This window comes from Pogona vitticeps, chromosome 2 (genome assembly GCF_051106095.1).
Source record: "Pogona vitticeps strain Pit_001003342236 chromosome 2, PviZW2.1, whole genome shotgun sequence".
NCBI lineage: Eukaryota > Metazoa > Chordata > Lepidosauria > Squamata > Agamidae > Pogona > Pogona vitticeps.
In genome coordinates this window covers 151,423,912-151,436,534 of record NC_135784.1, presented here as the reverse complement: position 1 = coordinate 151,436,534, position 12,623 = coordinate 151,423,912, and the positions used below count along the sequence as shown (strand labels likewise).

The following is a 12,623-nucleotide window of genomic DNA, read 5'->3' as shown; positions in this document are numbered from 1 at the left end:
ATCTAGGTAAACTCCAGCATGAACTGCTTCTGAGTGCTGCCCCCCTTTTTTCTCTCCCATAAGCTTTACTAGCTATTGTCCTATATATATATATATAGACTCCGTACTTATTTTTATATATATAAGATTTGGGCTAATGCTCACTACTGAATATATCTCAACTGGGAAATTTTTACACCTCTGTAAAAATGTCTGCCTGTTTTTTAAAAATTAATGAAATCACAAATTTCACCCTGTCTCCCAAACAAACCAATATTAAAATGTTAAGAGCCCACTATAAAGCTTAAAAAGGAAAGACTCAGTCTCTGCAGGAAGACGGTCTTATTCAGTCCTCTAAATGATGCTGAGGACTATAATTCCCACCTTCCTCCCTCTCAGCTCCACAGCCTTTGGCTGGTAGACAATCATACACCCCTCTGGAGGTCATCTCTCCCCCATTTCTCAGTCAGTGTTCTCTGCCAGGCCTTCCATTCATCCTGTTGCTGTTCTTTCGCTGATCAGCAGCTCCTGTTCTGAGGGATCTGTTCTTCCCCCTTCCACAGGCACTCTCGTTTTGGTGGCTGTTACGTCATCCAGGGCTTGAAGTCTATTGGAGACAGAGATGTCGTGATGCACAAGGGCTTACACAACGTATGTGGGCTGAAACTCTTATGTGTGGGCTTCGGGGGGCGGTCTGGAAGGAAGGAGGATGAAATATAGTGGCACACGGAAGCCATCTATAACAGAGCAATGCTATAGGATGCAGGGTCCCCAAGTGCACTGCACAGCTATGGATGCCTTCAACTTCTCATAATATTCATTCTTCTTAAAAGTCACTTTCCATGCTTTGGGTTTGGGATAAGTGGAATAAAAGGCCAGATTGACCAGGCTTCTCATTGCCAAGGAAGCTTGTTGCTTGTGGTCTGGTATTCCTTCCTCAAGTAGGAAGCCAGCTGGCTAAGAAAAGGCAGCATGGAGTCCTGTGGGCAAGTGCACCACCATGCCGGTTGAGAACTTTTTGTCTCCTTTTCATAGTTGCTAAGAATCGATGAGGGACCTTTTTTCAGATGTGAATTCAGTTTTAGTTTGGGAAAGGTCCTGGGGTCTCCAGAGGCAGCTGTGAGCACAGGGCGGGATGAGATAACCAAGGCCAATTGGACAGAGCCACATTTTTCACCAGTTTGCTTGCCTGCCCAAGAGTTAGCCACCATGCCACAGGTTCCTGATGTGCAAATCAGGGCTGAATTCCCTGCAGCAGCTCTCCAGTAAGAGCCTTAAACAGCCTTTGGTAATTATCCGTAGAAAAGTTGGTTGGAAATTATCCGTAGAAAGAGCCTGTGGGCTAGCTGGAGGAATCCTCTCTGGCCACATCTGGCTTGCAGGCCGAGAGATTTCACTGCCCTGTCCTAAAGCCAGATTGTGGCTGCTCTGGTGGCAGGCAATTTGGATGAAGAGGAATTCTGGGTTTCCTAGTACAGTAGTATATTTGATCTGCTGCCGTGTGTGTCAATAGGCAGCCTCCGGAACCTCGAACAGGCCACTGGCAGCACAGCCTCCGTGGGCTCCTTTTCAGCTCCTCTCCTTTTTCTGGTGCTGGTCTACCTTCTCTGTCACATTTTCCAGGCCCACCAGAAAAACCAGCTGTCTTCATTTTCAGGGTAGCTTGTGGATCAAGAAGGTGGCGGTGGGGGAATCTTTTCCCATATGTTGGGGGCAGCCCCCTGCTAGGATCACAAGCAATATGTATTTCATTGCAACTTAAAAATGGCCAGGCTGCAGCATCTCCCTCTTGTCTTAAAACTCTGCAAACTGTGATAATAATAATAATAATAATAATAATAATAATAATAATAATAATAATAATAATAATAATAATAATAATAATAATAATAATAATAATAATAATAATAATAATAATAATAATAATAATAATAATAATTGAGTGCTGTCAAGTCAGTTCTGACCTGGCGACTCTTTTGGGGGGTTTCCGGGTAAAGAGTACTCAGAGTAGACCTCTAGGAACACCCTGGGACTGCAGCTTGCCCAAGACTACACAGGCTGCCTCTTCCCCCAGAAAGCACAGTGGGAGATTGAACTCCTAACCTCTTTCTCTGCAGCCAGATACCTAACTCCCTGAGCTATCCAGCAAACTGTAAAGTAGGAAGCATTTGTTATTGTAGATTTTTCTGCTGTGCCCTTCATGTGGTATCGCAGCACCTCTACTCCTGCTGATGAGGGCAGTCAAGACATCTTAGGCAGGGAAAGGAGTAGGGTGTGTGTGAAAGAAACCCCTTGCATTATTCCACTCCCTGCCTTCAACACGTGCGTTTTTACCCGTATTCTTTTCTGTTGCTGGGCAGGTGAAGAACTATAGCCACGATCTGGGCAAGGAGACCCGCCGGGTGCCAAAGAGGCGGCAGCTGGCCTGTGACACTGAGGCCGCCCCTCGCCGGTCGGCTCTCAATGTGCGGCTTTTCCTCAAGGAGTTCTGTGTGGAGTTTTTGGAGAACTGCTACAATCGTCTCATGTATCTGGTCAAGGTGAGAGTGAGGTCCCTGTCCTGCAGAGGAGTGTGCAAATGGAAAATAGCAGAAAAGGAGTAGCATTGGTAATGTCGGAAGGGTCCTTAAATGGTTAATTGCTTCAGGACATCTGCTCCGAAATGCAGATACCTCTTTAGTTGGAGCTGGAGCTAGTGGGACCTCCTCCGCCTGAGAGGCTACTTAGTTTAGCGGTAGAGGGCTTTGTTTACGAATGAGATGGTAAATGAATTTAGTGCTTGTCAGAGCCTCATATTCTCCCTGAATTTCACTGTTCCTTAACTTCTGCTGTGATGGCTTGCTTATACTAAATCCCTCAGGGGATAAATTCTGCTTGCCATTGTAAAGTTGAAAAGCACTTAAAGGTTCAGAGCCAGGTTTTTTTATTTTTTTGGTTTTTTAAAGAGTGTTTTCCCTTGTGTGTTCTGATGTCCTCTTTGTACCCAGTTCTCAACACCTAACGGCCCTGCTCCCTCTTTCACCACCTTTACAAGTATGCTTGTTAGGGACATGAGCAGGCCTTCTCAGTGGTGGCACCCAGATTGTGGAACTCCTAAAAACCGAAAGAGAATCTCTTCTGGGTTTTAGGAGGGCAGCAAATTATTCTCCTACTCTGCTGTGCCTTGAATTTACTAACCTAGTTCTGAGAAAAAATGTTTTGAAGGGCCCTTTTAAAAAAATACTCTCATTATGCTGTTCTAGTAATTTAATTTATACATTGTATCTCTCTTTTATTTCCATGCTGGGTTTTTTTTCCCATATTAAAGAACGGTTTTGATTTCTTGGGTGGGTTTTTGTTTTTTTGGGTGGAGGCTGCTTTGGCCATTTCAGATGCTGAAAAACAGGGTAGAACCTTTTAAAAAAACCTCAAACTGGAAATTTGCTAAATACTTAAGTTGCAATAGATGGGCATAGGGAATTATACTTCTTTAATATTTAGTCTTTGGCTAGCGCAGACCCCTCCATCCCCAACTGCCATACTTTTTTTTTCATTTTGCTTTGCCCCAGAATTTAGAGTTACTTAGGGCTAGATTTACAGTTCTTTCAGTCTGAAAAAGTGAATAAATCAGGCGAAAGAAGCAGATCTGTGTACATTTGCTCTTGTAGTATAAATTGGAAGCTGACTGGCCACTATATTTTTAATTTCCAGTTTCTTTGTTATCTGGTATGGTCCTAATAAGACTACTGTATAAAAAAGGAGAGATAATAAAGATTCAACTATTGCAATTTTACTTTTACTTATTTTCTTTCCCTCCCTTCCTTCCACCGTCTCTCTCTCTCTCTCTCTCCTTCCTTCCTTCCTTCCTTCCTTCCTTCCTTCCTTCCTTCCTTCCTTCCTTCCTTCCTTCCTTCCTTCCTTCCATCCATCCATCCATCCATCCATCCATCCATCCATCCATCCATCCATCCACAGGATCACCTGATCAGAGAGAAGGCCCAGCAGCATGATGAGACATACTACTTGTGGGCTATGGCCTTTTTCATGGCCTTCAACCGGGCCTACTCTTTCCAGCCTCAGCTGGTTTCTGAGACTGTTAGCGTCCGGACCTTTCACTTTATTGAGCAGAGTCTGACCAACTACTATGAAATGCTGCTCCTAGATAAGAAGGAAGCCACATCTTGGTCTAGAAGGTAAGGAGCCTGGCACTCTGGGGCGTGGCTTTGCGGCTATGTCCCCATCTTCTTTTGGCTGGTGTGGCTTTAAAAGGACCCTTTTCTCCTCCATCTTGTGTGATGTCAAAAAGGACTCTTGTGTCTTGTCTTCTTTTGTTTTGTTTCCTAGGATGCATCTGGCTCTCAAGGCCTACCAAGAGCTGCTGATGACTGTGCACGAAATGGACCATTCTCAAGAAGAAGCTGTGCGCCACAGTAGCCACATCCTTAAAAGTGAGGATTTTTTTAACAAAATCTAGCTCATTAGAAACCAGGTTTAGTGCCCTGCAAGGCAGCCTCCTAGAACAATACTCCATCTTTCCTGTCAACGTCGGGAGCCAGTCCTATTGAGCCATGTTTGAGACATGTGAGGACAGCAAATGGTGCTTGTTTTGATAACCAGAGTAGGGTCTTCTAGAAATTCTGGTAACCATTGCAGTCAGGATCTGTCCAACACCCAGAACAAAATGGACAAGTTGTGCTTACTGAGCAAATAGTGGAGAAGAAAGATGTGGTTCTTGCTCTTTGCTTCTCCTCTCGCTCGGTTCCCGGAGACCCAAGAGATTTAGGGAGGAAAAGCTTTCAAACTTTTTTCCTCCTAATATTTTTTTCTTACGGACCAGGAAGTATTGACTTTGTGAGGGTGTTGGAATGTGATTGACACCGTCCCATTTTCCTCCCTAGATAACATCTTCTACATGATGGAGTTCCGTGAACTGTTCCTCACCCTTTTCCGTAAGTTTGATGAGACCAAGCAGCCCAGATCATTCCTTAAAGATCTGGTGGAGACCGCTCACCTTTTCTTGAAGATGCTGGAGAGATTTTGCAAAGGCAGGAACAACCTAGTGGTCCAGGTATCTTGGCGTGATGTTTTTTGAGCTCTATTCCTTTGGGTCCAGCAGCTCTTTATTCATTGTCTTAAGAACCTTTGGGACAGGATTACTCAGCTATTTTGCAATATTTCTGCATCTTAGTTTTATCCAGCAGTTCCTCCAGGCACAGTCTTTCTCCCCTAATCTCACTCCTGGCAATATAATTCTCGCAGAGTACATCTTTGGTCTAGATGGGTAGGATAGAAATCAAATAAATAAAAATAAATAAATAAATAGTTAAAATAAACAGCAGCTGCCAGATCCGTCTGAAACTCGGTAACAAAAGAAGTACATTTGTTCCCTTGACTGTTTGGAAACAGGGTACTGGGCTGGCTGTTTCAGGACATGTTTTCCAACCAGGCTAGGGGCCACAACTATGAACGCCCTGCTTTACCCACTCCCCACCTCCCGTTTCACCTCTTTGATGGACAGTCCTTGTGGGCAAAGGATTCTGGGTATATTACACTTGTGTCGGCATTCCCTTTTCCTCAAAAGCTGATTCAAAAACCCGGTGGCTTGTGTTGCTGCAGAGCAAGAAATGCAAGAAGAGGAAGAAACCCCAGGCTCGTCCTGCTGGCTCAGGTGTGCAACCCCGAACTCCTGAACAGTTGGAGCAGATGTGGCCAAAGCTGGCTGAACAAATCAGTCGTTACATCCAGGTAGGAGAACGCAATGGGGAATGAAGGTGTTGGGCTTGGTCCAGGTGGTGCTAAAACTCCCAGGTGGTGCTTTTGTTGTTATTCTCAAAGTGGGGAGAATGTTTCCCTTTGCAGTAGCCGAGCTCTCTGCTCTTGTGCTCTGGTTCTAAAATTAGCAGGTTCTTCTTCGTAGTCTCTGTGAAGGCACACAATTGGGTTCTGCACCAGCACAGGACCTCTTGGAAGGTTCTAGAGCTTAAAGAAATGTGATTAGTGGGATGTCCCCCCTCCACCCGCCAGAGACCTCCTCAGTTCCTTTTAGCCACCACTCACGTTGGACCTTTCGACGAGCTAGAGTTACCAGTTTCGCTTTGTTCTATCGTGCCTCGTGGCTGTTTTTGCCTTTCCTTTTGACGTTCCCTCGTGAGTTATCTCTTTTTCTACAATGCCTGAGTTTTTCTCCTTTCCATCTAAATCTGTTTCTGCCCTCCCTACCCCCTTTTCCCCCTCGCTTCTTTTATGCCCCCTGGGCCATTCAAATGGTGTGTGCTTTGCACTAACAAGATCCAACGGGCACAATCGTTGCCGTTGTTTTTTTTTTTTTTTTTTGCCTAGGGGAACAACACCAAACTCATAATTTTCCAGAGTGCAAAGAAGTCACTAAGTCAGCACTCAAATTACAATTACAACGATTGAGATCTCACCTCTGTGAGAAATCTCTTCATCCTCCCGTTTCACAGATGGAATCGGTATCTTTTGCTACCTCCCAACACTTGATATCATCATCAGTCTCTCTAAATATTCTCCTCACCTTTCTTTTACATCTCTTCCACTGTGGATTGTCTCGCTCCACACTGAAGGTTTGTATTTCTGCGATTGTTGCACACCAGCATACACACCCTGAGCCAGCATGACTATTTTTGCATCCAACATTGAAAAAGTTCCTAAAGGGTCTTCGTAACATACGACCTATCCAGCGACCCCTTCTGCCACAGTGGCCTCTACAAGTCATACTAAATACACTCACAAAGTCTCCGTTCGAGCCCATGGCTATGACCGACCTCAAACTACTCTCTCTCAAAACCCTCTTTTTGTTCACAATAACATCAGCTTAGGAGAGCTAGTGAACTCTCAGCCCTCAGATCCGATCCAACTTATATTCAATTTCATCCAAAGTCGCCCTCTACCCTTTCTTCCAAAGGTTGTATCAGACTTTCATCTAAGCCAGCCTCTGATCTCACCCTCATTGTTCTCATCTCCTCAGATAAATATTGAGCGCATGCACCATATGCTCAACGTCAGGCGCTCCCTAGCTTTCTGTCCTGACAGGACAAAGTCTTTCAGAAGGTCCTCATGACTCTTTGTTTGTTTTCATGGCCCTCATAAAGGTTCACCGGCATCATCACAAACTATATCCAGGTGGATTGTCCAGATAATTACCCTGGCTTATGAACTATCGGGCAAATCAGCCCCAGACGCTCTTCGAGCACACTCTGCCAGAGCTCTCTCTGCATCAACTACCGCTCAACATGGCATTGACAGCTCACACATCTGCCGCGCTGCCACTTGGTCTACTTGAGGGGTCAGGGAATTTTTTTACTTTTTACACCCCCCCCCCCAAATTTATATACGCTGACATTACCCCCTTGATTTGAAAGGAAGGATCTCAGTCACGTATGGCCAGTCGAGCGCCACCGCCAAAGCCTCGCCACCTGCGCCTGGGCGGCGGCGGCTGCCTTCTCCTCTGCCTGGTGGGGCCACGCTCAGTCCTTGGACCTGCAGGGGCGGCTTCCTTCTCTGCCAGCGGTCGGCTCCTGGGTGGCTTTCGAAGAACAGCAGGTGGCTCGCCCGTCGGGGGCACCCAGCGCCACCTCCTGCTCCGGCACTGGCTCCGGCAGCTGCTTACCAGGGCGTCCGTGTCAGGCCTCGGCATCAGGGCTCCCGCGGGCCTTGCCGTTGAAGCGCAATGACAGCTGCCACACGGAGGGCGAAAGGCTCTGCCAGGCCCCACCAGCCGACGTGGAGGTGGCGCCGAAGGAAGCCACGCGTCTGGGCGAGTGCTGCTGCCGCCCGACGGGCTCCTCTGGGAGGGTGAGCCTGGTCTGGGCCACTGTCGTGGCTGTACCCACCCCCTCCGCCATAATCCACCTCTCCGCGCACTAGAAGGAGAGGCTCCTCCTGGCCGGGGTGCTTCGGCTGCTCGCCCCGGCCTCACCCTCCACCATGGCCAGCCCCACTGCCGCCACCTCGGCTGCCCGATGCCACTGGCTGGGGCCCGTTGCCATCCGCCATCCGCTGTGGCTCGGTTGCAGCCGGGCCAGAGAAGGGGGCGATCGGGCAGCCAGGGACACCCTCTCCTGGCAGAAGAGGAGGAAGAGGGAGGGGGGTTAAGGTCGTGTCCTCGTTACCCCCAGGATTTTCATTTTTACCCCATTTGGGGTAACTTACCCCTGTTGCCTGACCACTGGTCTACTCCATCGACCTGTGTTTCCCATTACTGTCTGGACGTTCAAGCAAAGAGTGATGCAGCCTTTGGCCGAGCTGTACTACCTTACTTCAGTGACGTCCCACCAACTGGTAAGTGAGCTTGTTAGTCACCCACCTGCGTGCATTCACAGAGACCACAAAGAAGAGAGGTTACTTAGCTGTAACCATGGTTCTTCAAGTGGTCCTCTGTGAATCTACACATCCCGCCCTGCCTCCCCTCTGTCCGTCATGTTGTCGTCTCAATCTACTTTCTGATAGCGTCCGACTTATGGGAACTGAGGACGTCTCTGGCGGGTGGAGCATGCGCTCCATGGGGGAATGTGCCACTAACCACATGTCTTCAAGCTCTAGAAACTTCCGAGAGGTCCTGCACAGGCAGAGAACAACTCAGTTGTGTGGATTCACAGAGCACCACTTGCAGAACCATGGTTACAGGTAAGTAACTTCTCTTTTCTGTGTCGTAAGACCTACCTTGGGTGCCGGGTCAGGCCACTTGTCCCTCTAGTACTGAGCTACAGCAGTGGCAAAGGAAGGGTTCCAGCAGGAACTGTGGGGTCACCCAAAAAGGTCCCCGGGGGGGGGAGGGATGCATGCGGCTGCTGGCTTCTTTCCACACCTCCTTAGAGACAGCGCATTGGCTTCCTGCATGCAAAGCACATGCTCTGTCCCCAAGTTTCACTCCTAGCCTTAGAAGCTCTATAGAAGTTCATGCATAGTGTTGTACAGACAATAAGATCATTCACCACATTTTTTGTATTTTTCAGTCTTCAGCTGCAGCTTTGCATTAGGCAAAGACAAGCCTTGACCTTTCCTCCCTTGAGTGATTTTTTACATTAGCAAACCCAACATGTTCTGCCATAGAAATGGTCTCCATTTCAGTTTGATACTCTCGCCCAGTGGTGTGATGTTTAGCATGTTGACTTTTCTGCAAATGTCCTCTAGGTCAACAAGGCTGAAACGGCGCTCTTGTGCTGAGCTTGCCTTTCTTTTGCTATACCTTTTCACCCAGTGTTGTTGTCTTTCCTTGGCCAGGCTTCAGAGCCTCTCCCGGAAGACGTTGTTCCCTTTGATGCGGCATCCAAGGTTCCGATGGAGGAGCAGCGTGCCGAGGCCATGATACGGATCCAGGACAACCTGCTGGCTGACCGGGCACTCGACGCCTTATCCCTCTTGCGCTCAGCAAGGTAGAAAATCATGTTTAGGGCTGTATCTCTGCCCTGACAGTTTATGGATTAAAATGGCCAGGCCTTTACATTTCTGTCATGGTGCACAACTTGTTTGTACGGACTGTCTGAGCCTGGGACTTGACACAGGTGCCTTCTTAGTGGATGGAGGCAGGACAACACTCCCAACAGCAGTGACACTGCCTGGCGGCAACTTTTTGTCCATCCTGCTTTCATGGATGGATTTGATGGAAGCCCCTCAGTGTGCATCAGAGACTTGGAAGTAAAGGAAGTGTCAGGGACAGTGGAGTGTTTTATTTTAAAAATGTAAAAACTGTTTTAGGTGACTCATTTACCAAACAGATATTACTCTCAAAAGTTGTAGTTTTAGAAGAGGTAGCCACGTTGGTCCGTCCAGGCATATCAACCAAAGGCAAAAGCAAAATATAAAATAAGGAAGACAAAAACGTTATGGCACCTTAAAAACTAACTTCTATATTTTTATATGAGCATTTCTGGGCAAGTGTCTGAGGAAGTGGACTTGTCCATAAAAGCTCATTAAAATATAGCAGTTAGTCTTTAAGGTGTCATGTTTCTGTCTTACTTTTTTTATTTTGCTTTTGCCTGATACATTATCAAATGTTAATCTGAAGGGCCAGTTCCAAAAATCCAGGGCTGTGGCCCATGTGACCTTGTCTTTGGCAAATAGTACACCATCCATGCACATCCTCCAGAGATGTGCAATCTAAATTTCAGTCCAGGCAAAGGAATAAAAGGCTTAGACAAAGATTAATGTGAGGATAAGCAGTGTGCCATCTCACCCATTATCGCCACCACCACATTAAAGTTAGGGAAAGACCACAAGCTTCATACAGATAGATTTATTTGCGTAATACTGCATATTTTCATCAGTTTTATCCAGCGGATATGTACTTGTTTTCTAAATATATATATTCATAAAGCCCGTTTGAGCCTCATGTGTACATGAGACGAGGACTGGTATTTGGTGGACTTTTGCTATTGGGCTCTGTGTGTGTTTGTGGGCGAGTATGCAAAATAGTGCTTCCAGTGCTTGATGTTGGGAGGGGTGAGGGAAGTCTTACCACTGTTCTGCCTGTTGGGCCCAGCTGATCGTCCCATCTTCATTTTGTTCCTTAAGGGAGGTGTGGCCAGAAGGAGATGTTTTTGGGTCACCCAACCTTGAGCCAGGTGAAGAAGCTGAGCTGCTGAAACAGATCTTCTTTGCCAGTCTCCCTCGTGAGTATCCAGTCTCCCTTTCTGGCATCGAATGGCATAGAAACGTTGAGGGGAAGGAGCAGTCCCAGGGCCCTTCTAGACATACCTTTTGTGTTGGTTTAAGACAGGTGTTTAATCCCACCTTTCTCTCTCTTGGTCCAATGGGTGCTGTTACCAAATTACAACCACCCCCAACCCCTGCACTCAGCTTGGAGTTGCCATTTAACTGGTAATAGGGAGTCCTTTAACCAAAACAGACAAAGAGCAAGTGTTCCCGTTCAGATGCTGGTGAAACTCTGCCATGGCTAAGGACTTAATTTACACTCTTCCCCCCTTCCCCCCTCCAAGAGTTAAGAACAAGGCTCTATGTTGTTTTGGTGACAGAACTTTGAAAATGTGTTCCTGTGTAGGCTAGGGTTATACATAGGATCATATCTTGCAACTGCTGCTTTTGGAAATAACTGAAAGGATTTATACAATGAAAAAGAAGTTTTATTTTAAAAAAATAATAGAAATCAGTATTTTGACCTATTATGTTCTTACACAACTGAGACCTCATTTACTTTCTTTTCTCCTTTCTTTTTAGTTTAAGCAGAATTCTTTATAAGTAGGTGCTGTATTTGACACATTCTCTAGCAAAACATGCTTTATTTCTATACTTTCCCCTTCAAAGCAGACTTTTCACAATACAAGTTTTAGCTATCTCATACTTCTTACTCTTAGGTTGAGATTTCACTCTAATCAAATACAAAACTTTCATCAAACTGACTTCTTCTAAGAGAACTAACTAAACATGCCTCAACTACAACTGAATTAAATTTTCCCTCCCCCCCTCCCACAGAAGCATATGGGTATTGGTGTGCCCATGTTATTCCCATGAAACTGGAGCCCAGTTTGTGTTATGTCTTTGGTGGTCAGCCACTCTTTCCATCTAACGAGGTCTGTGGCAGCACATGTATGCTGAAGACACCTGTAGGCACACAAAGACCTAGACTGTAGCAAAGCCAAATAATGGGGACTCCTAGGTGTCTTTTCACTGCTTCCACCATCTGTGGCGTTTTCCTGTGTTGACAGAAACAGTTTTACTTTTTTCAAGACGTTGCCTTTTGAAAATAGTTTTTAACCAGGGTGACAGAGTTACAATAAAACATGTTTTCAAAGCAACAGTTTTTAAGCTTTTAAAGTAAACCTGCAATCCTAATAAACTTCTAAAAACTATAAAAAATAAGAATGCAAATAACAACTAAAGATTCAGCCTCCCTTCTTTTAATTATGAAGTCAGTTTGATGTAAGCTCTGCCTTAAAAAAGAAAAGAAAAGGAAGGGCAACAGACGTGAAGGAGGCGTTCCACAGAAATGGACCAACCACAAAAGGCAGCCATTAATTAACAGTGCCAACATTTTATATGCTTTAATATGGGATGCATTTTAATGCACAGGCTTAAATCCTGTTGTCTGCGTGCAGCCTTTGAGAATCACGGTGGGAACTTTTTATTTTCCAGTTAGGAATGGACTGAAAATTATCAATTTTTAAAAATGATACACAATGGGATTTCAGCCACGATCTGTCTCCCCTTCCAATGTCAGCAAAGACTATGGGATCTCCGAATAGGACCAGTCGCCTTATTCTTTAGTGTTCACGTTAGCTTTTTCCAACGTATGCAGGGCAAGCACCATCCGAGATGGATCAACCCGAGGAAACAGCTGAGGAAGAAGAAATTGCTGAGGAAGAGTTGGCACCTGTACAGGTGTCAGAAAAAGAGTTTAATTTCTTGGACTATGTGAAGCGGTAAGCAGATTTTGAGAATTTTGGCTGTGGGTAAGAGTCAGAAGGTTGTCCTGTTCTGGTCTTGCATTGCTCATGCACATCGACTACCTCAGGTCTCACAAACAATCCCTCCTTTTGCATTCTCATTCCAAGTACAGTAGGACTCCCGTATCTGCAGGGGATTGGTTCCCTGATCTACCACAGGCGCCTGAAATGGCGGATATGAGGGAACCCTTATATACAACATACACAGGAGCGGGACAAAAGCTGCAAGGGGGCACCTTTCCC

The 12,623-nt window shown here is 46.0% G+C and overlaps 1 protein-coding gene across 3 annotated transcripts in view; it reads left to right on the top strand.

Moving 5' to 3' along the window:
- TIMELESS (timeless circadian regulator) overlaps positions 1-12,623 on the top strand; it is a 52,254-nt gene that overhangs the window by 22,402 nt on the left and 17,229 nt on the right. For all 3 annotated transcript variants that reach the window (XM_020784811.3, XM_020784819.3, XM_078384393.1), the window contains exons 9-17: positions 543-630; positions 2,340-2,519; positions 3,934-4,151; positions 4,303-4,406; positions 4,857-5,026; positions 5,575-5,703; positions 9,202-9,353; positions 10,492-10,589; positions 12,233-12,356. In XM_020784811.3, the coding sequence (XP_020640470.3) occupies positions 543-630; positions 2,340-2,519; positions 3,934-4,151; positions 4,303-4,406; positions 4,857-5,026; positions 5,575-5,703; positions 9,202-9,353; positions 10,492-10,589; positions 12,233-12,356 (1,263 nt within the window). The remainder of the gene's footprint in view (positions 1-542; positions 631-2,339; positions 2,520-3,933; positions 4,152-4,302; positions 4,407-4,856; positions 5,027-5,574; positions 5,704-9,201; positions 9,354-10,491; positions 10,590-12,232; positions 12,357-12,623) is intronic.